This window comes from Centropristis striata, chromosome 19, assembly GCF_030273125.1.
Source record: "Centropristis striata isolate RG_2023a ecotype Rhode Island chromosome 19, C.striata_1.0, whole genome shotgun sequence".
In the NCBI taxonomy this organism is placed as follows: domain Eukaryota; kingdom Metazoa; phylum Chordata; class Actinopteri; order Perciformes; family Serranidae; genus Centropristis; species Centropristis striata.
In genome coordinates, this window is record NC_081535.1 from 1,050,349 (window position 1) to 1,072,269 (window position 21,921).

At 38.0% G+C, this 21,921-nt stretch overlaps 2 protein-coding genes across 2 annotated transcripts; both read right to left on the reverse strand.

The window, feature by feature from the left end:
* Nucleotides 1–6: 6 nt before the first annotated feature.
* On the reverse strand, nucleotides 7–5,210 carry LOC131992539 (complement C1q-like protein 2). The gene is made up of 4 exons (XM_059358150.1): nucleotides 4,943–5,210; nucleotides 4,449–4,532; nucleotides 367–492; nucleotides 7–287 (listed from the first exon to the last, which is right to left on the reverse strand). The coding sequence occupies exons 1-4, from the start codon at nucleotides 5,208–5,210 to the stop codon at nucleotides 7–9; spliced, it is 759 nt and encodes a 252-aa protein (XP_059214133.1).
* Nucleotides 5,211–13,885: 8,675 nt separating this feature from the next.
* Nucleotides 13,886–17,043, reverse strand: LOC131992538 (complement C1q-like protein 2). The gene is made up of 4 exons (XM_059358149.1): nucleotides 16,670–17,043; nucleotides 14,456–14,539; nucleotides 14,246–14,371; nucleotides 13,886–14,166 (listed from the first exon to the last, which is right to left on the reverse strand). Exons 1-4 carry the CDS (start codon nucleotides 16,935–16,937, stop codon nucleotides 13,886–13,888), a joined length of 759 nt encoding a protein of 252 aa, XP_059214132.1. The 5' UTR covers nucleotides 16,938–17,043.
* Nucleotides 17,044–21,921: the final 4,878 nt, after the last annotated feature.

Genomic DNA, 21,921 nt, shown 5'->3' on the forward strand with positions numbered 1-21,921 from the left:
GGATCCTCACAGTGTGAAGAGGAGGGAGCCACTGAAGCTGCTGTGGTTGTTAGAATCGTCCCAGAGAGAATGGCCTGATGGGAGAACGAGGTGGATTTCATCTCCTGCCATCAGCTCCAAGACAACAGAGTTAGTCATGTATTCATAATCTCCCTCTTCTTTATACTCTAGATTAGCCATGATCCCCTGGTTGTTCTTGTACACATAGACACCCATCCAACCTGTTTGGTAACCACACATAGTGAACTGGAAGTAGTAGACCCCTCTGACTGGAGCTGTGAAGAAACCTACAGAGCAGAAAATGAAAACTGTAACAAATGTAGATTAACATGAGTAAACATGTTGATGTGAGCTGCAGTAAATTACCTGTAGATGGATTGTAAGCATCGCCGATGTTGGTGAAGACTTTGCTGTATTTCAGTGTGATCTCTGTGTTGAACGGTCCAACATGTCCTGAATTAGTCAGACCTGTGTAAAAGGCCACCTTCCTCTCTGAGAACAGAACAAAGTCAGTGTAAGTCGTTCTATATGTAGTGTGTGTGTGTGTGTGTGTGTGTGTGTGTGTACAACCATCACCTGTATTTTCTCTCTCCAGCGTCTCGATCCTGGTCTTGCTGATGAGAAGTTCACTCTCACTGCTGCTCAGTCTGGTCTGCAGCTCTGGAGTTGATGCAATGACAGTGAATTACAGAGCAGCACGCTGTTAACATGCACAACACATTATTTACAGCAGGTTGACCGTACCACGTTTTATCTAAAAGTGCTGAGTCATGGTTAAGTAGATCTGGTGATATAGTTTGAGAGCAAAGCATCAATCAGAAACAGAGAAACAATGATGGAGATCTATTGATAAGGTGTGGTGAGCGATGAAAGTGATGAGTCATGTTTGGTTATACTAGTAATACAGAATGAATACTTTAAAAACAAACCATCCATAGCTCTCTATGGACTTTGTATTGACAGAAGGAGCCTCCTCGACAATTAGGGCCACGGGGCAATCGCACTGAGCACTATTGTTATACTGTGGATTTTTTCTTCTTCCTCTTCTGGACACAATTTCCTCCCGCTACTAGTCCTAGTATTATATATCAAAATGTGCTGTTTGATCGGGATCGGTGTGTTATTACATTTTCCTACGGAATATGAATTTTTCGTGACGTAAATCGCGAAAAACTGCCCAAAATTTTGCATTGAAGCGAATGGGACGGCCGGAAAAAAATGATCGACCCCAACGCCTTTGATGCTTTGATCCATCTCTCACAGAAAGAGAGAACCAGACAGACACACACACACACACACACACACACACACATTCTTGTACTTCTATCTTTGTGAGGACCCTCATTAGAACAGTGAATTCCCTTGCAAGGATATAATAGTTTTGAATTTTTCATTACTTTTAGTTTTAATTTTGATGTGTATTTTTGTTTTCAAATTCAGTTAGTTTTAATGAGTTTTTAGAGTGAGTTTGCTAGTTTTCGTTTAGTTTTTATTACCTTTAGTGTTAGTGTTAGTTTTTTGTAATGGGGTATTTGTTGGGTGGGAGATTAAAAGAGGTCACAGTAAATTTTGCCTTTATTTCCTTTGTCTGATCCATCTTCATTATGTATGAAAAAAGTTGACAAAGACGAAAATGAAGGACATTTTCACTATAATTTTAGTTCGTTTTGTAACCACACAATACAGTTTCAGTTAATTATCATTATCATGTAACCTTTAACCCTTAAAGCAAAGTCGGAAATCTCAAAAAAGCCTTAAAAGAAGTGAGGACCGGCCGAAATGTCCTCACTTTGCAAAAATGTCCTCACTCTGTTGGTTAAAAACGTGTTCTGGTCCTCACTATGTAGGAAGTACAAGAACACACACACACACACACCAGCAGTAGCCCCCGTGGCCCTTTCACAACTTCCCCAGAGGAAATTTTCTAATTTCATCTACACGCCTAAAACAGAAAAGATGGAGGTGATGTTTGTCAGTGAAATACCTTCATTCTCTGTTTCTAGGTGACTGGTTCTGTTGTTGGTGGCAGTCAGTCCAGTTTCCAGAGACATCAGGTCTGCAGCTTGGACTGGAAAACAGAAGAAGTTTGATTTGTTGTTCATATTGATTTTATGAAGCATTTATTGTGGAGCTCACAATGATTCATCAGAGCACTGACACACTTCATCACCTGTATTTTCTCTCTCCAGCGTGTCGATCCTGGACTCACTGCTGCTCAGTCTGGTCTGCAGCTCTGGAGTTGATGCAATGACAGTGAATTACAGAGCAGCACGCTGTTAACATGCACAACACATTATTTACAGCAGGTTGAGCCTCATTTTACCTCAGAAACACACTGAAAACTGCTGTAAATATCCATGAGAACTTAATGACTTAAGTTTCTTTCTGTTTTATTTGTTTTCTACAGCATCCCAACTTTATTGTACATGAAACCTTTAATCCTCTGGAGTCCATCAATTTATTGAAAATACACGTTTTATGTACAGTAATAACTTAATTTATATATGATACGTAGACAAGCTGAGAAAGCCAGTTAAAGTTCAATCATTGGAGCTTTCACAGTGTGACATTTATGTTTCTAGACCATTTTTAAAATGTGAATTTTCTTCCTACAATGAAAACTATTACTTTTTTAAATTTACATGCAAATATACCGTTTTGCATTTTTATTTATTATTTTTTCTGCTGTTTTTGTGTATGTAAATGGTTAAAAAAAAATGAAAAAAAGGTACCTTTTCCATAGAAACCTGTGTCTTTTGTTTGTATTTTCGGTTCCTGGCAGCTTTATACTTTGTCAATTAAAATAAAATGTAAAATCTGACTGATTGCCAAGTTTGTGTGGAGAAAAAGGAGCCATGCATGTGATGTAAGAACAGACTGAAAGATGCTGAACACAGACAGAAATTAATGCAGAGGAAGTTGACACATTTGAACCCAAATCTCCAGGACTTCAGAGGTTTAACAGCTTCAAATATTGTGGTTAAAAAACATGATGTTTGTCAGTGAAATACCTGCGTTCTCTGTTTCAATGTCATTTGTTTTGCTCTCGGTGGCAGTCAGTCGAGTTTCTTGAACTGAAAAACAGAAATTTAATTTTGTTTGTGAATTTTTACATGACAACAGTTAAACATAGATAGATCCTCATGTCCATGTTCATATTGATTTCTCCTAAACATTTATTGTGGATCTCACAATGATTCATCAGAGCACTGACACACTTCATCACCTGTATTTTCTCTCTCCAGCGTGTCGATCCTGGACTCACTGCTGCTCAGTCTGGTCTGCAGCTCTGGAGTTGATGCAATGACAGTGAATTACAGAGCAGCATGCTGTTAACATGCACAACACATTATTTACAGCAGGTTGAGCCTCATTTTACCTCAGAAACACACTGAAAACTGCTGTAAATATCCAGGAGAACTTAAAAGTTGTGACCTTGTCTGAAATAAAATAGAGCTAATCCTTTATGAAATATATTTAATGAAGACAACTTTACAAAGACAGAAAAATGTTCAAACTGATAAACTTTTGTTTCTCTTCGTTTCTTTCTGTTTTATTTGTTTTCTACAGCGTCCCAACTTTATTGCACATGAAACCTTTAACAGCTTCAAATATTGTGGTTAAAAAACATGATGTTTGTCAGTGAAATACCTGCGTTCTCTGTTTCTACGTCATTTGTTTTGCTCTCGGTGGCAGTCAGTCGAGTTTCTTGAACTGAAAAACAGAAATTTGATTTTGTTTGTGAATTTTTAAACTTTTCCATGTTCATTCTGATTTCTCCTAAACATTTATTGTGGATCTCACAATGATTCATCAGAGCACTGACACACTTCATCACCTGTATTTTCTCTCTCCAGTGTCTCGATCCTGTTCTTGCTGATGAGAAGTTCACTCTCACTGCTGCTCAGTCTGGTCTGCAGCTCTGGAGTTGATGCAATGACAGTGAATTACAGAGCAGCACGCTGTTAACATGCACAACACATTATTTACAGCAGGTTGAGCCTCATTTTACCTCAGAAACACACTAAAAACTGCTGTAAATATACATAAGAACTTAAAAGTTGTGACCTTGTCTGAAATAAAACAGAGCTGATGCTTTGTGAAATATATTGAATGAAGAAAACTTTACCAAGACAGAAAAATGTTCAAACTGATAAACTTTTGTTTCTCTCAGTTTCTTTCTGTTTTTATTTGTTTACAGCGTCCCAACTTTTTTGAACATGAAACCTTTAACAGCTTCAAATATTGTGGTTAAAAAACAAGATGTTTGTCAGTGAAATATCTGCGTTCTACGTCATTTGTTTTGCTCTCGGTGGCAGTCAGTCGAGTTTCTTGAACCGGAAGACAGAAATTTGATAGATCCTCATGTCCATGTTCATATTGATTTCTCCTAAACATCTATTGTGGAGCTCACAATGATTCATCAGAGCACTGACACACTTCATCACCTGTATTTTCTCTCTCCAGCGTGTCGATCCTGGTCTTGCTGATGAGAAGTTCACTCTCACTGCTGCTCAGTCTGGTCTGCAGCTCTGGAGTTGATGCAATGACAGTGAATTACAGAGCAGCACGCTGTTAACATGCACAACACATTATTTACAGCAGGTTGAGCCTCATGCATAATGCTGGTACAATATATCATATTATGTCTTATCTTGTGTGTATATATATTTATACATGTTGACATATTATATATTATGTTATGTAGGTATGCACACCCTGCACCGGCTAAATATATGGCACATGCTATGTTATCCATCTATCTATCTATCTATCTATCTATCTATCTATCTATCTATCTATCTATCTATCTATCTATCTATCTGTGTCAGTGCTTTTCTGTGTGTTTTTTGTCATTTTGTGTGTTTTTCTGTGTTTTTCTGTGTGTTTTTTGTCATTTTGTGTGTTTTTCTGTGTTTTTCTGTGTGTTTTTGCAGTGTACCTGAGTTCTCTCTCTGCAGCAGCTCCACGTACACGTTGGTGACCATCAGCTCAGCTTTCAGTTCCTCCACCTGGCTCTCACTGTCCGTCACTGTGGCCTGAACGTTCCTCAGCTCCACCTTGAGCTCCACCACCATGTCTCTCAGAGCCCTCATCTCCGCCCAGATGTCAGCTGTGGTTGTCTTTGTGGTCTCCGTCTCCTGAAGCTCCCCCTGAGCTCCTGACCCACACAGAGTCAGCAGCAGCAGCAGCAAACCAACAGCCCTCATTGTTCAGTTCACACGTCTTCACAAAGGTGCAGAGGTCCAGTCGGCCCGCCTTATATCCTCTCCAGACTCCAAGGATCCTGTTTGGGATGACGTGTTCTAGTCTGGCCTCAGATGAGCCGATATGATCTGTGTGCAGGTGAGAAGATACCAGCTGCTGCAGGCTGCTGGAACACTTTGACCATGAACGCCTCTCATGCAGTCCCAGCTGTGCATACAGCGTGTTGATTAACCCCTCGATGCTCAACATATTGACCCCCTTCTACTGCACAACATGGTCTAAAATGACCCGCATTCATTCCCTTCATGTTATTTAATGCTGCTGTGTGTTTCTGTGCTCTATCTTTTGATATCAACTTATTTTATGACTGAATATTCCATATATTCTTTAAATATCTTGTGGCAGCGTTTAGCCTCTGCCACCAGTATGAATGTGTGTGTGAACGGCTGAATGAGTCAGTCTGTAGTGTAAAAAGCTTTGAGTGGTCACAAAGCCACTAGAAGTATATAAGTGCAGGTCCATTAATCATTTAAGGGCGGCGTCCATCGGGGGGCGCCACGCCAGCGCCACAAATGGGAAAGAAAAACTGCAAAAGCAAAGCCTATTCAATAGAAATACATGCTCATTAGCCCTACATGATTCTTTTATGACGTCACCACATCAAAACATCAACACAAGATGTGAAAACGGCAAAACTGTCAATGCCAAGGTAAGAAAAAAGACAAGAAGAGGAGAAATGAGAGAAGACAGAGGAAACGTTACATGAAATAATTTGTCTGTTACAGAATGTGATAGTAATCTGGCTTTTTAACATCAAGCTACATGATTCGCTTATTGCTAATCAATACATTGCTAGAGTTAACTGTTTTGATATTGTGGAGGGGCTAAGTTGTTATGGAAAATAATAATGAAGGTAATTACAGTTCTCCCACCTTACATTCATCTGGGACATTTGTAAATATTAGATCTTTTAAGCAGCTGTTTACATGTTTATTGCCTTCTGGTTAGCTAACGTTTGCCCTGCTGCTAATAGTCACTTTTCCAGCCCTTTACATATTATAGTTGTTAAAATGCATATCATTCATGTTAATTAAGCAATATCACATGAGAGGGAATGCTGTTTTGAATATCAGCACTGCTGTGATTGGGTCAAAGATAATCATAACATAACATTCTTATATCATATATTTAGGGCCTCGGGGCAATCGCACCGAGCACTGGTCCCTACAGCAATAGCTGTAGGGACCAGTGCTGCACTACTGTTATACTGTGGATTTCTTCTTCTTCCTCTTCCGGACGCAATTTTGTCCCGCTACTAGTCCTACAACTTGAAGAGTTGTAGGACAAATTATATATCAAAACATGCGGTTTGATCGGGATCGGTGTGCTATTACTTTTCTCTACGGAATACAAATTTTTCGCAACGCAAGTCACGAAAAACTCCCTCACAATCCTCTGGTAAAGCTGTCAGAGTTATAGTTTGGGCGTAGGACGCACAGATGATCCGCCAACACCACCAACAGCCTCATTGGCTCCCATATTAAAAACGCAGGAAGATTTCTGAAAAAGGGAGATGTAACAGTTTTTTTAGATCGCTCTAGCAAAGCTATTTTTTCATTTTTCTTAAAAAACAACAACACATGTAGACATTCAGGAAGAACTCAGGACGCTCAAAGTGAAGTCGGATCAATGATAGGTATTATGGTTTTGCCAAAAATGCTTTCTGTTTGAGGCCAGGAATTCCAGTCTGTCCACCTCTGGCTGCTGTCACTGTTCAGGAACATTGACAGTTGGTGGCAGTTAATTCTGTTGATTGCTTTGATCTGATTGCCTTTGATCTTTGATGTGATTACAGTTACAGATACACACACACACACACACATGCGCGTAAGCGCGCACACTCCTCCAGATACACATGCTTCAAACACACACACATACATGCACATACACACACAGGTAACGTTTTGTGATTTTAATTACACACACACACACACACATTTTGAGGTTAAAGGTCATAGGTTGCTGTATAAATAAATACTTGAAAAGGAATGCTTGTTGTAGGTGTGCTCCTTGTATATTATATAGTATCATAACATTACTAGTATTAATTGTTATAAATCTCTGAAGAATCTCATCATAGTGTACACACACCGGCAGTAGTGGCCCTTTCACTATTTACCCAGAGGACATGTTGTAGTATATATTGCTACTTTGCATTCTGCTATTCAGCATTTCACTGTGATGATGACAATAAATTGAATCTAATCTAATTTGCATATCAGTCAACATCATACATATATCTCTTTGGTTTTTCATTTTTATTGTATCATTTCATTTTATTTCATTTTATTCCTGGAATCATATGTTTTTATTATTAGACTGTAATACTCAACGGTGTCACATCCTCCTTTCTTCAGATGAGCTGTTGAAGTTTCTAAATCCCCCCTGGGCCATCTACCACATCTACCCCTGCTGCCTCCACCTCAGCAGCAACAGACAGTTTGGACAATAAAAACTGTAGTCAGGGGTCAAAGGTCAGACAGTCAAACATAAAGTGATTGTGAGGTAGAAACCCTCCTGCAGCATCTGAGTGACTCACATCTTAAAGCTTTTATTTCCACTGCTGGATAAACTTTATTTTATAAAACATTTTTTACATTAGAATCCACTTTCTCCTTCCTTGTTGTTATTTAGTTGTTTTATTTTCCAGAGGAAACAGAAAAGAAGCATCAAGTTGTGCAGGTGAGATTAAAGGTAGAAATGAGTGAAGGTTTGTTTCCACTGCTGATTCTATCAAACAATCATTGACAGTATTCTGGAGGACGTCCAGCTGTAAAACCTTCAGCAGCGTGTTTCCTGCTGACACACACTTTGTGTTTGATGAAGATAGAACAAGTCAAAGCTGAGATAAACTCAAATATATTTAGAATAAAACATACAACTAGATCTTCTCCTCATTTCACCTCTTCATGTTAGATTTGGATTCTTCACTGAGAGTAAAATAACATCATTTATAAACAGAAATGGGTCAATTATAGTCTGTTGATACATATTAGAGCAGGGGTGGGCAATTAATGTCCCCAAGGGGCCACATGACCAATATCATGAAGGTTGCAGAGGGCCGGACCAAAACTCTGAACTAAATTCTGCTTAATATTAATTTAATCTCTTTATAAAATACAGTAAATTATCTGGTTTTGAGCTGATATGAATACATTTTATGATAAGACTGTTACTGTGGAGTAAATCAAAGATAGCAGTAAAAAGTAGTAAATACTCCAATCACTATATCACTTTAACATTTATTTTAAACTCAACTGTAAATGGCCTTTAGCAAGGTTCCTATTGGTGTTTTGTATTACAGTTTTTCTCAGTCACTTTGGTGCATTTCTCACATCACTATTAACATTTTCACAACAGTTAATACATTTCTCAAAACAATTAGAACAAACTGCAAAACCTAGTTGATAATCTGCAGCAGCGAGTCACTGTCTCTAAATGATCAGAGCTCATTCCTCTACAGCAGTATTCATGTTAATGAAAGAGTCAGAGACATCAAGAGGAGGAGGAGGAGCAACAATCATTGACAGTATTCTGGAGGACGTCCAGCTGTAAAACCTTCAGCAGCGTGTTTCCTGCTGACACACACTTTGTGTTTGATGAAGATAGAACAAGTCAAAGCTGAGATAAGCTCAAATATATTTAGAATAAAACATACAACTAGATCTTCTCCTCATTTCACCTCTTCATGTTAGATTTGGATTCTTCACTGAGAGTAATATAACATCATTTATGAACAGAAATGGATCAATTATAGTCTGTTGATACATATTAGAGCATAATGTGGGGAGAAATTACAGAAAAACACCATATTATGGGATGTCCAAAAATGACCCCCTCAATAAAAACTCGTACTATAATATGTTGATTTTTACCTCTTCACATACTTAACCATGTTAAATGTCTAGATATCAGCTCTTAAATTAAACTCATCAGATATTTGTGTTGTTATCATTATATTTGTCCAAACAAATGAACCTTTAGTTGAACCAGACATTAAAATGCATTGAAGACAACAATAACTAATTGGCCAAAAAAGAAACAAAATGACCAAAAAAGACGTAAAATGACCAATAAAAAGACACAAATTGACCAAAAAAGACATATAATAACCAATAAAAGACACAAAATTAGTTTAAAAAAAAGGTATAACGACCAAAAAAGACACAAAATGACAAAAGAAGACACAAAATGACCAAAAAAGACACAAAATGAACAAAAAAAGGTATAACGACCAAAAAAAGACACACAATGAACAAAAAAGACACAAAATGAACATAAAAGATCTATAATAACCAATAAAAAGACACAAATTAACCAAAAAAGACATATAATAACCAATAAAAGACACAAAATGATCAAAAAATATGTATAATAACCAAAGATAAAAAGACACAATTGATAATGATTTTGGTTATTATCAATAAAACCATGTTAAATGTCTAGATATCAGCTCTGAAATTAAACTCTTATCAGATATTTTATTGTCATCATTATATTTTTCCAAACAAATGAACCTTTAGTTGAACCAGACATTAAAATGAATAAGAATGGGTTGTTATTTGATGTTTTCCATGACTGTATGAACCAGTCTGAATATATATATATATATATATATATATATATATATATATATATATATATAGTGTGTGTGTGTGTGTGTGTGTGTGTGTGTCACCTGGCCACCAGCAGCAGAGTAAAGGTGTGATCACGTCTCAGCAGGAACCGTCAATGTAATAGAATCATTTTGGATGTGAAAAATGAGCTCCTCTCTATTATTTAATGAGGCTTGTAGAACCTGATAATGTAATAAATTCCCGTTAATGTAATAACCCTGTTAATGTAATAAAAATCTGCACTTGAGTCCAGTGAAAATGTAATAAAACCTGATAATGTAATAACGTCCCAATAATGTAATAAAGTGCATTTCCTTCCTAATTTCATTATTTTTGTAAGGCAGTTTTCCCTTACAAATTGGTTTTTGGGGGAATTTTTCCAGTATGCCAAACGGCAACCTACCCTCACTCTGAGTCAGAGTGTGACAATTGGTGGCAGTGGTGGGATGGCAAGCCGGAGGGTCCCTACGAGGGGCAGAGGTCGGAGGGCGACAACTATCCACACAAGGGCAGCAGCGGCCAGACTGAAGGCAGAACAAGAGGGCGAGGCTTGGGATGATGTCGAGGAGGGGGAAGCTCAACCACATCCATCCAGCCAGATGATGAAACCACCAGCGCAGCAGGCTGAACTGGTGACTCTGGTGCAGCAGTTTCTCTGTGCCCAGAAGGAGAGAGAAGAGGGTCTGTTTGAAGAGATCCGGGCTTTACGAACTTCCTTTCAACCCACCACCAGGGGAACCAGCCCTGTGTCCTTCAGCCTGGAAAGAAAGGGAAAGCTCTCTGTTGGGTCTTCCAACGCCAGCACGGCACCTGCATGAGCAAGGTGTCCCAGACAGAGTGATGACACAACCCAGCTTTGATGCACCTGTCCAGCGACACCCAACACCGCCATTACATCTGCGTAAAGACCCCAAGATGCTACCCTACCAGTCTGGTGAGGACATCGAAAACTATCTTCTTCGCTTTGAAAGAATTGCAAGAACCTGGGAATGGCCAGCATCAGAATGGGCATGTAGACTGGTACCCTTACTCACTGGAAGGGCACTGGAGGCCTATTCTGCCATGGACGAGCAGCTCACCAACTCATATCCAGATCTCAGGGAAGCTCTGCTGGAGAAGTTTGACATTTCACCAGAGACTTATCGACAGCAGTTCAGAGACATTAATATGCCACAGGGGGTGGCACCAACCGAAAACCTACCACCGCCTGAAGGGGTTGTATCGACGATGGATAAAGCCGGAGCAGTGCAGTGTTGAAATCGGTGAAATAATTGTGTTGGAGCAGCTGTTGAAAGTGTTTCCACCTGATGTGCGCACATGGGTTAAGGAGAGGGAGCCAAGAACAGGTTTGGAAGCTGCAAAGTTGGCCACCCAATATGTTAACGCCAGGAGGACGATGGTGACATCAACCAGACCACAGCAACGCCAGTTCAGTAAAGGACTGGGAGAAAGTAGGCATGATCATCAAAGAGGTAACACGGGGGCTCCAGGGAATAGTGGGGGCAACCGGCCATTGCAGAAACCTTTTGCCAGTGAGGGGGGAATGGGTTTAATATGTTATTACTGTCAACAACCTGGCCACAAGGCCTCATTCTGCCCCCTTAAAAAGTCTAAACTGTCTGGATACTGCTATGTGCCCCGCAGTGAGTGAGTGATTTGTGCTCCATCCACTCAGAGGAGCCTTCATATTGTCCAGTGACTATTAATGGGACTTCAATGCAGGCTCGATTGGACAGTGGGATTGTACCTCGCTGGTAAAAACAAGGTTTCCTGACAGACAACTGTAATGACTATGGTAAAAGAACTGATATTGAATGTGTACATGGAGACAAAAAGCTGTATCCTACATCTGAAGTAACTGTTGGTATCGAGGGTCAGGCATTCCTGTTGCAAGTTGGGGTGATTGAAAACTTGTCAGTCGACTGCATTCTGGGGAGGGACTTGCCAATTTTGTTGGATCTGATTGGGGAGAAAAAGACAAAGGTGGAAAAGGCAATGTGTGCTGTGGTTACAAGGTCCCAGGTTAAAGGAGGCCTGGAGCCTCTCCCAGATCTTGACAATGGTCTGTGTGAGGGTGGTTCCAAAGGCCCAAGAAAGTCAAAGCGACAGAGGCGCTTTGAAAAACGGCAGGGGGCCCCAGAAATATTGAAGTCACCTGAACCTTTGAACCTCGAGTGGGAAATCCCAAATGACATAAGCCAGTTGCAAATGTCTGACCCTTCTCTGTCTTTTTTGTACAAGCAGGTTGGGGTGGGAGGTGAAGTTAGAGGGGTAAAGGTGGTGATTTTTATTTTATTATATTTCATTCTATTTTATCATATTGTATTTTAGTGTTTTAGTGTCTACTTATCTTTTTATTGTGCTTTTATTGTGTTATCTATTTATTATGTTTTTGTGCAGCACGTCGAAAACCCTAATGTTTGCTATTAACGTGCTATATAAATAAAGTGGATTGGACTGAATTAAAAAAAATGAAAATGTTAAAAAACAACAACAAAGAGCTGTTATTAGTAGTAGTGTTAGGAGTTTTAGGGCCACATTTAGATTTTTAGATTTAAGTCGTAAATATTGAATGTATTACGAGAATGATTTATAAATAATAAAATAAATAAATTAAATATTTTTTTGACTTTATTCTCGTAATTAATGTATTATGAGAATAAATTATAAATAATAAAAAATAATTAAACTTTTTTTCGACTTTATTCGAATTTATGTATTACAGTATATTAACAGTATATTAAGTAGTCAAATTAGTATTACATTGAGAAAATTAAAAGACAGCTTACATAAATGGATCAATAATAATAACCCAATGATGTATTTGGAAAATAAATATCAAACAATCTGAGTGGGTCCATTCTGCATAACGAGTACTTTTACTTTTGATACTTTAAGTACATTTTGATGCTGATACTTTTGTACTTTTACTTCAGTAAGTTTTGAATGCAGGACTTTTACTGTAGTGGAGTAATTCCACAGTATGTATTAGTACTTTTACTAATTTTATTAGTAGAGTTGAGGCAATAGATGTGACATGGAAACTTGTGTAAAAGCCAAAATTTTAGAGTTTAGCTGCCAGCAGGAAACATGCTGCTGAACGTTTTTACCTCATGAAGAAGTCAAAGAGCTCCGGAGCTTTAATGGACTCCAGAGGGTTTTATTAATGTTTGTCTAGCTAGAGACAACAGCAAAAACATCTGATTGGATAACAGCTTTCAGGACAGGAACCCTTTCATGTCTGCAGCACACTTGATTTAAACTGAGGCTAAAATAAGAATATTGTCTATATTTCAGATATGAAGTATGATATTCATAAAGCTGGTGTGTTCCCCTCTGGTGTCTGAACACACAGAAGAGGTAGAGGGAGACAGAGAAGGAGGAGAGGAACCGTCAGGGAGAACAAAGTGGACAATCACAGGGATTAAACATTGTTTTCTGAATGCTTCATAGATTTATTTCAATGTTGCTTTCATGTGATGACACAACAGAGAAGTCAGATGCAGAATCTCATTATTTGGTACATGCAGTAAATCACAGTGTAGCCCAGGGTTAGGGCAACCTTTACTAACTAAAGAGCCATTGTTGGCCAGAAAAAGTGACAAAATGTTGGAATGGAGCCACAAACCTTATTTTAGACCTTACAATGAAGAGAAAACAGCCTACTAAGTCTAAATTAGACTACCATTATTACTAATAGGGCCTAATGAGCATTTATTAATACGATTTTGTCAGAGACCAAAGAAATGTCTCAGGAGTTTTAGAATTGAAAGGGAAACACAAAACATGACATGAAGTTGGCAAAATGTAGAAGTTTAGGCACCAGGCCGTAGACTTTAGTAAGCATGATGATTAACTCAAAATCCCTGAGAACTATATAAACTCAGAAAAAGTGTTAAATTTAACACTCTGTATTAAACTGTGAGTTGAATTAACACTCCTGGTTTTGCTGTGTGCCCCTGGTGTAGCCAATAAGGAGTCAGACAGCAGCTGAAGGATCCTCACAGTGTGAAGAGGAGGGAGCCACTGAAGGTGCTTTCGTTGTCTGCACTGTCAAAGAGAGAAAAGCCTTTTGGGAGAACGAGGTGGATTTCATCTCCTGCCATCAGCTCCAAGACAACAGAGTTAGTCATGTAGTCATGACCTGCCTCTTCCTTATACTCTAGATTATACATAATCCTCTGGTTGTTCTTGTACACATAGACACCCATGTTGCCTGTTTGGTAACCACCCATAGTGAACTGGAAGTAGTAGACCCCTCTGACTGGAGCTGTGAAGAAACCTACAGAGCAGAAAATGAAAACTGTAACAAATGTAGATTAACATGAGTAAACATGTTGATGGTAGCTGCAGTAAATTACCTGTAGATGGATTGTAAGCATCGCCGACGTTGGTGAAGACTTTGATGTACTTCAGTGTGATGTCTGTGTTGAACGGTCCAACATGTCTTGAATTAGTCAGACCTGTGTAAAAGGCCACCTTCCTCTCTGAGAACAGAACAAAATCAGTGTAAGTCATTCTATATGTAGTGTGTGTGTGTGTGTGTGTGTGTGTGTGTGTACAACCATGACCTGTATTTTCTCTCTCCAGCGTCTCGATCCTGGTCTTGCTGATGAGAAGTTCACTCTCACTGCTGCTCAGTCTGGTCTGCAGCTCTGGAGTTGATGCAATGACAGTGAATTACAGAGCAGCACGCTGTTAACATGCACAACACATTATTTACAGCAGGTTGAGCCTCATTTGACCTCAGAAACACACTGAAAACTGCTGTAAATATCCATGACAACTTAAAGACTTAAGTTTCTTTCTGTTTTATTTATTTTCTACAGCGTCCCAACTTCATTGTACATGAAACCTTTAACCCTCTGGAGTCCATCAATTTATTCAAAATACACATGTTTTATTTACAGTAATAACTTAATTTATATATGATACGTAGACAAGCTGAGAAAGCCAGTTAAAGTTCAATCATTGGAGCTTTCACAGTGTGACATTTATGTTTCTAGACCATTTTTTAATGTGAATTTTCTTCCTACAATGAAAACTATTACTCTTTCTTATTTACATGCAAAGAGACCGTTTTGCAGTTTTATGATTGATTATTTTTTCTGCTGTTTTTGTGTGTATGAATGGTAAAAAAGGTATCTTTTCCATAGAAACCTGTGTCTTTTGTTTGTATTTTCGGTTCCTGGCAGCTTAATACTTTGTTAATTAAAATAAAATGTAAAATCTGACTGATAGCCAAGTTTGTGTGGTGAAAAAGGAGCCATGCATGTGATGTAAGGACAGACTGAAAGATGCTGAACCAAAACCTCCTGGACTTCAGAGGGTTAAGAGCTTAAAATATTGTGGTAAAAAAACATGATGTTTGTCAGTGAAATACCTGCGTTCTCTGTTTCTACGTCATTTGTTTTGTTCTCGGCGGCAGTCAGTCGAGTTTCTTGAACTGAAAAACAGAAATTTAATTTTGTTTGTGAATTTTTACATGACAACAGTTAAACATAGATAGATCCTCATGTCCATGTTCATATTGATTGATATGACATTTATTGTGGAGCTCTCAGTCAGTTTATCAGAGCACTGACACACTTCATCACCTGCATTTTCTCTCTCAAGCGTGTCGATCCTGGACTCACTGCTGCTCAGTCTGGTCTGCAGCTCTGGAGTTGATGCAATGACAGTGAATTACAGAGCAGCACGCTGTTAACATGCACAACACATTATTTACAGCAGGTTGAGCCTCATTTTACCTCAGAAACACACTGAAAACTGCTGTAAATATACATGACAACTTTAAAGTTGTGACCTTGTCTGAAATAAAACAGAGCTGATCTTTTGTGAAATATATTTAATGAAGAAAACTTTACAAAGACAGAAAATGTTCAAACTGATAAACTTTTGATTCTCTAAGTTTCTTTCTGTTTTATTTGTTTTCTACAGCGTCCCAACTTTACTGTACATGAAACCTTTAACAGCTTAAAATATTGTGGTAAAAAAACATGATGTTTGTCAGTGAAATACCTGCGTTCTCTGTTTCTACGTCATTTGTTTTGCTCTCGGTGGCAGTCAGTCGAGTTTCTTGAACTGAAAAACAGAAATTTAATTTTGTTTGCGAATTTTTACATGAAAACAGTTAAACATAGATAGATCCTCATGTCCATGTTCATATTGATTTCTCCTAAACATTTATTGTGGAGCTCACAATGATTAATCAGAGCACTGACACACTTCATCACCTGTATTTTCTCTCTCCAGCGTGTCGATCCTGGACTCACTGCTGCTCAGTCTGGTCTGCAGCTCTGGAGTTGATGCAATGACAGTGAATTACAGAGCAGCACGCTGTTAACATGCACAACACATTATTTACAGCAGGTTGAGCCTCATGCATGTATAATGCTGGTACAATATATCATATTATATCATATCTTGTGTATTTATATATATATATATAAAAATATATTTATACATGTTTACATATAATATATTATGTTTTGTGGGTATGCACACCCTGCACAGGCTAAATATATGGCACATGTTATGTTATTATCTATCTATCTATCTATCTATCTATCTATCTAGCTATCTATCTAATCTATCTATCTATCTATCTATCTATCTATCTATCTATCTATCTATCTATCTATCTATCTATCTATCTATCTATCTATCTATCTATCTATCTATCTGTCCATCTATCCATCTATCCATCTATGTCAGTGTGTTTCTGTGTTTTTTGTCATTTCCTGTGTTGTTCTGTGTTTTTTCTGTGTGTTTCTGCAGTCTACCTGAGTTCTCTCTCTGCAGCAGCTCCACGTACACGTTGGTGACCATCAGCTCAGCTTTCAGTTCCTCCACCTGGCTCTCACTGTCCGTCACTGCGGCCTGAACGTTCCTCAGCTCCACCTTGAGCTCCACCACCATGTCTCTCAGAGCCCTCACCTCCGCCCAGATGTCAGCTGTGGTTGTCTTTGTGGTCTCCGTCTCCTGAAGCTCCCCCTGAGCTCCTGACCCACACAGAGCCAGCAGCAGCAGCAGCAAACCAACAGCCCTCATTGTTCAGTTCACACGTCTTCACAAAGGTGCAGAGGTCCAGTCGGCCCGCCTTATATCCTCTCCAGACTCCAAGGATCCTGTTTGGGATGACGTGTTCTAGTTTGGCCTCAGATGACCCAATATGATCTGTGTGCAGGTGAGAAGATACCAGCTGCTGCAGGCTGCTGGAACACTTTGACCATGAACGCCTCTCATGCAGTCCCAGCTGTGCATACAGCGTGTTGATTAAGTCATTTTTCACACATGTTGTGCGTTAGAAGAGTAGTGACACAATAAAGGATTTTATACAAAAATAAGCAATGATAATGTTATAAAACAGCAGAGAGTTGTATGAAAGCACTTGATGCGTATCCAAAAGCATTTGTAATTAGTTGTAACGAATGAGAAACTGCTACTATGATGAGCACAAATGACTAAATGTTGTGGAGGTTGATCTAACTGTTGTGCAAATGTTAATATTGATGTGAGAAATGCACCAAAGCCACTGAGAAAAACTATATTTAATGCTGCTGTGTGTTTCTGTTCTCTATCTTTTGATATCAAATTATTTTATCATTGAATATTCCAAGTACTCTTTAAATGTCTTGTTTTTGATAACAACAGATCATTATTTCCATTTTGCCTCTCATACTTTATGAAGAAAACGTTTTTTTATTATTTCACAGCTACCTCCTTGGCTAAGTAGCTTGCTAAGCTAACTACTTATCCAAGAAGTTAGCTAAGTAGTTCGCTTAGCAAGCTACTAAGCCAAGAAGGTAGCTAAGTAGATAGCTTAGCAAGCTACTAATTTTATACATTAGAATCCACTTTCTCCTTCCTTGTTGTTATTTTGTTGTTTTATTTTCCAGAGGAAACAGAAAAGAAGCATCAAGTTGTGCAGGTGAGATTAAAGGTAGAAATGAGTGAAGGTTTGTTTCCACTGCTGATTCTATCAAACAATCATTGACAGTATTCTGGAGGACGTCCAGCTGTAAAACCTTCAGCAGCGTGTTTCCTGCTGACACACACTTTGTGTTTGATGAAGATAGAACAAGCCAAAGCTGAGATAAACTCAAATATATTTAGAATAAAACATACAACTAGATCTTCTCCTCATTTCACCTCTTCATGTTAGATTTGGATTCTTCACTGAGAGTAAAATAACATCATTTATGAACAGAAATGGGTCAATTATAGTCTGTTGATACATATTAGAGCAGGGGGGGGCAATTAATGTCCCCAAGGGGAACACATGACCAATATCATGAAGGTTGCAGAGGGCCGGACCAAAACTCTGAACTAAATTCTGCTTAATATTAATTTAATCTCTTTATAAAATACACTAAATTATCTGGTTTTGAGCTGATACGAATACATGTTATGATAAGACTGTTAATGTGGAGTAAATCAAATATAGCAGTAAAAAGTAGTAAATACTCCAATCACTATATCACTTTAACATTTATTTTAAACTCAACTGTAAATGACCTTTAGCAAGGTTCCTATTGGTGGTTTTGTATTACAGTTTTTCTCAGCCACTTTGGTGCATTTCTCACATCACTATTAACATTTTCACAACAGTTAATACATTTCTCAAAACAATTAGAACAAACTGCAAAACCTAGTTGATAACCTGCAGCAGCGAGTCACTGTCTCTAAATGATCAGAGCTCATTCCTCTACAGCAGTATTCATGTTAATGAAAGAGTCAGAGACATCAAGATGAAAAGTCCTGACACCATGTTTATGAACCAGATAGTCAAATGTCTCTGTCATGTTTTATTATGACACTTTACTCTGGAAATGTTCTCCAATGCAAAAAAAGTTTTCAGGTGACATTACCTGAAAATGCTCCAGACAGACTTTATACTATATTTACACAGCCATTTGAAAACTACAGTAAAGTTACACATTACTGTATTTAGTGAGGTAACTGAGTACAACACACTGAACATGTATGTTTCATATTTTTACTGCATTTTGTGAAGGAAATTTGGTGTTTCCTGCATGGTGGGACATGAGGTAGGCGGCGACTTACTTGATATTCAAGACACAAGGCATTGTGGGAACTGACTCTGTGAACTTAACAATGACAACACCATGAGAGAGGGGAACGTGTTGACCAGTGGGCTCTGTCCTGATGTGATGCATAGGGCAGGAAGATAGGGCCACATTGAGACTTGCTGAAGAATCAATGCTGGGAACTACAACAGACATAAGTCGAGCGGTGTACGGGACTTTGTTGTATTGTAAAAGAGCCATTTGGGATTTTGCGGTGTATGGAACACGAATGTACTAATAAATCTTGCTGACCAGAGTATTGAGTGCTTTGTTTTTGGCCAGCTCACCCATTAACTTAGTGCAGTTGTCAAAATTGCCACGATAATATGCTTTTTGTAATTCTAATTTTACAACATTGTGCAAAAGGAAAAATAAACCCTTATTTACAACAAACATAAACTCCCTTTGGGTCGAGCTGTAACAGAGTCACAGTGTTGTAGAAATGGTCCTCACTATGTCCTGATGGTTCATATATGTTGTAAAGTGTTTATGGTTTATGGATTCAGCTCTGAGTGATTGTAGAGAAGTGGCTTATCATTGGTTCAACTAATGCTTCACACAGCCCTTCAACAGTCTCATCAGTGGAAGCTGAGCTTCACCTCAAAGACATTTTCAGTAAAAATAAAGATTTTTAAAAATGTATCAAATTTGCTTGACAGATTTTGACAACTAGTTCAACATTTTTGTATGTAAAGACTCAAGCAATGAGATGAGACTATTAGTTTTATATGGAATGACTATTCAGCATTCACTAGTATAGTTAATTTTGACTGACATGGCATAAGCAAATGATAATGTTATAAAACAGCAGAGAGTTGTATGAAAGCACTTGATGCATGTCCAAAAGCATTTGTAACTTGTTGTAAGGAATGAGAAACTGCTACTATGATGAGCACTAATGACTAAATGTTGTGGAGGTTGAACTAACTGTTGTGCAAATGTTAATATTGATGTGAGAAATGCACCAAAGCCACTGAGAAAAAAACTATATTTAATGCTGCTGTGTGTTTCTGTGCTCTATCTTTTGATATCAACTTATTTTATGATTGAATATTCCAAGTATTCTTTAAATATCTTGTTTTTGATAACAACAGATCATTATTTCCATTTTGCCTCTCATACTTTATGAAGAAAAACGTTTTTGTATTATTACATCGTTAACTACTTGGCTAAGTAGCTTGCTAAGCTAACTACTTAGCCAAGAAGGTAGCTAAGTAGCTAGCTTAGCAAGCCACGTAGCTAACTACTTAGCCAAGAAGTTAGCAAAGTAGTTAGCTTAGCAAGCTGCTTAGCTAAATACTTAGCCAAGAAGGTAGTTAAGTAGTTAGTTTAGCAAGCTAATTAGCCAAGAAGGTAGCTAAGTAGTTAGCTTAGCAAGCTACTTAGCTAAAAAAAATGGATATGAGTCATTTTTGACCCATGTTGTGCATTAGAAGAGTAGTGACACAAAAAGGGATTTTATCAAAAAATGAATAAAGGAAAACATGAAACTAGGATGTATGATGATCAAAAACAAACTAATTGAGGAAAACCTAGAATACTGAATGATGAAAATAATTTATTGTAAAGATATAGAACATAAAAACTCTGTCGGGTCACTTTATATCCATGTTGTGCATCAATTCCTCATTCTCTAGAAAAACTCTCCTCTGTCACAACATTGGGGCAGTCTTTGACATCTGATATTATCATTTCTGAATCATTCATAAATACCCAGTTTGGACAATAAAATCTGTAGTCAGGGGTCAAAGGTCAGATAGTCAAACATTAAGTGATTGTGAGGTAGAAACCCTCCTGCAGCATCTGAGTGACTCACATCTTAAAGCTTTTATTTCCACTGCTGGATAAACTTTATTTTATAAAACATTTTATACATTAGAATCCATTTTCTCCTTCCTTGTTGTTATTTAGTTGTTTTATTTTCCAGAGGAAACAGAAAAGAAGCATCAAGTTGTGCAGGTGAGATTAAAGGTAGAAATGAGTGAAGGTTTGTTTCCACTGCTGATTCTATCAAACAATCATTGACAGTATTCTGGAGGACGTCCAGCTGTAAAACCTTCAGCAGCGTGTTTCCTGCTGACACACACATTGTGTTTGATGGAGATAGAACAAGTCAAAGCTGAGATAAACTCAAATATATTTAGAATAAAACATACAACTAGATCTCCTCATTTCACCTCTTCATGTTAGATTTGGATTCTTCACTGAGAGTAAAATAACATCATTTATGAACAGAAATGGATCAATTATTGTCTGTTGATACATATTAGAGCAGGGGTGGGCAATTAATGTCCCCAAGGGGCCACATGACCAATATCATGAAGGTTGCAGAGGGCCGGACCAAAACTCTGAACTAAATTCTGCTTAATATTAATTTAATCTCTTTATAAAATACAGTAAATTATCTGGTTTTGAGCTGATATGAATACATGTTATGATAAGACTGTTAATGTGGAGAAAATCAAAGATAGCAGTAAAAAGTAGTAAATACTCCAGTCACTATATCACTTTAACATTTATTTTAAACTCAACTGTAAATGGCCTTTAGCAACGTTCCTATTGGTGTTTTGTATTACAGTTTTTCTCAGTCACTTTGGTGCATTTCTCACATCACTATTAACATTTTCACAACAGTTAATACATTTCTCAAAACAATTAGAACAAACTGCAAAACCTAGTTGATAACCTGCAGCAGCGAGTCACTGTCTCTAAATGATCAGAGCTCATTCCTCTACAGCAGTATTCATGTTAATGAAAGAGTCAGAGACATCAAGATGAAAAGTCCTGACACCATGTTTATGAACCAGATAGTCAAATGTCTCTGTCATGTTTTATTATGACACTTTACTCTGGAAATGTTTTCAATGCAAAAAAAGTTTTCAGGTGACATTACCTGAAAATGCTCCAGACAGACTTTATACTATATTTACACAGCCATTTGAAAA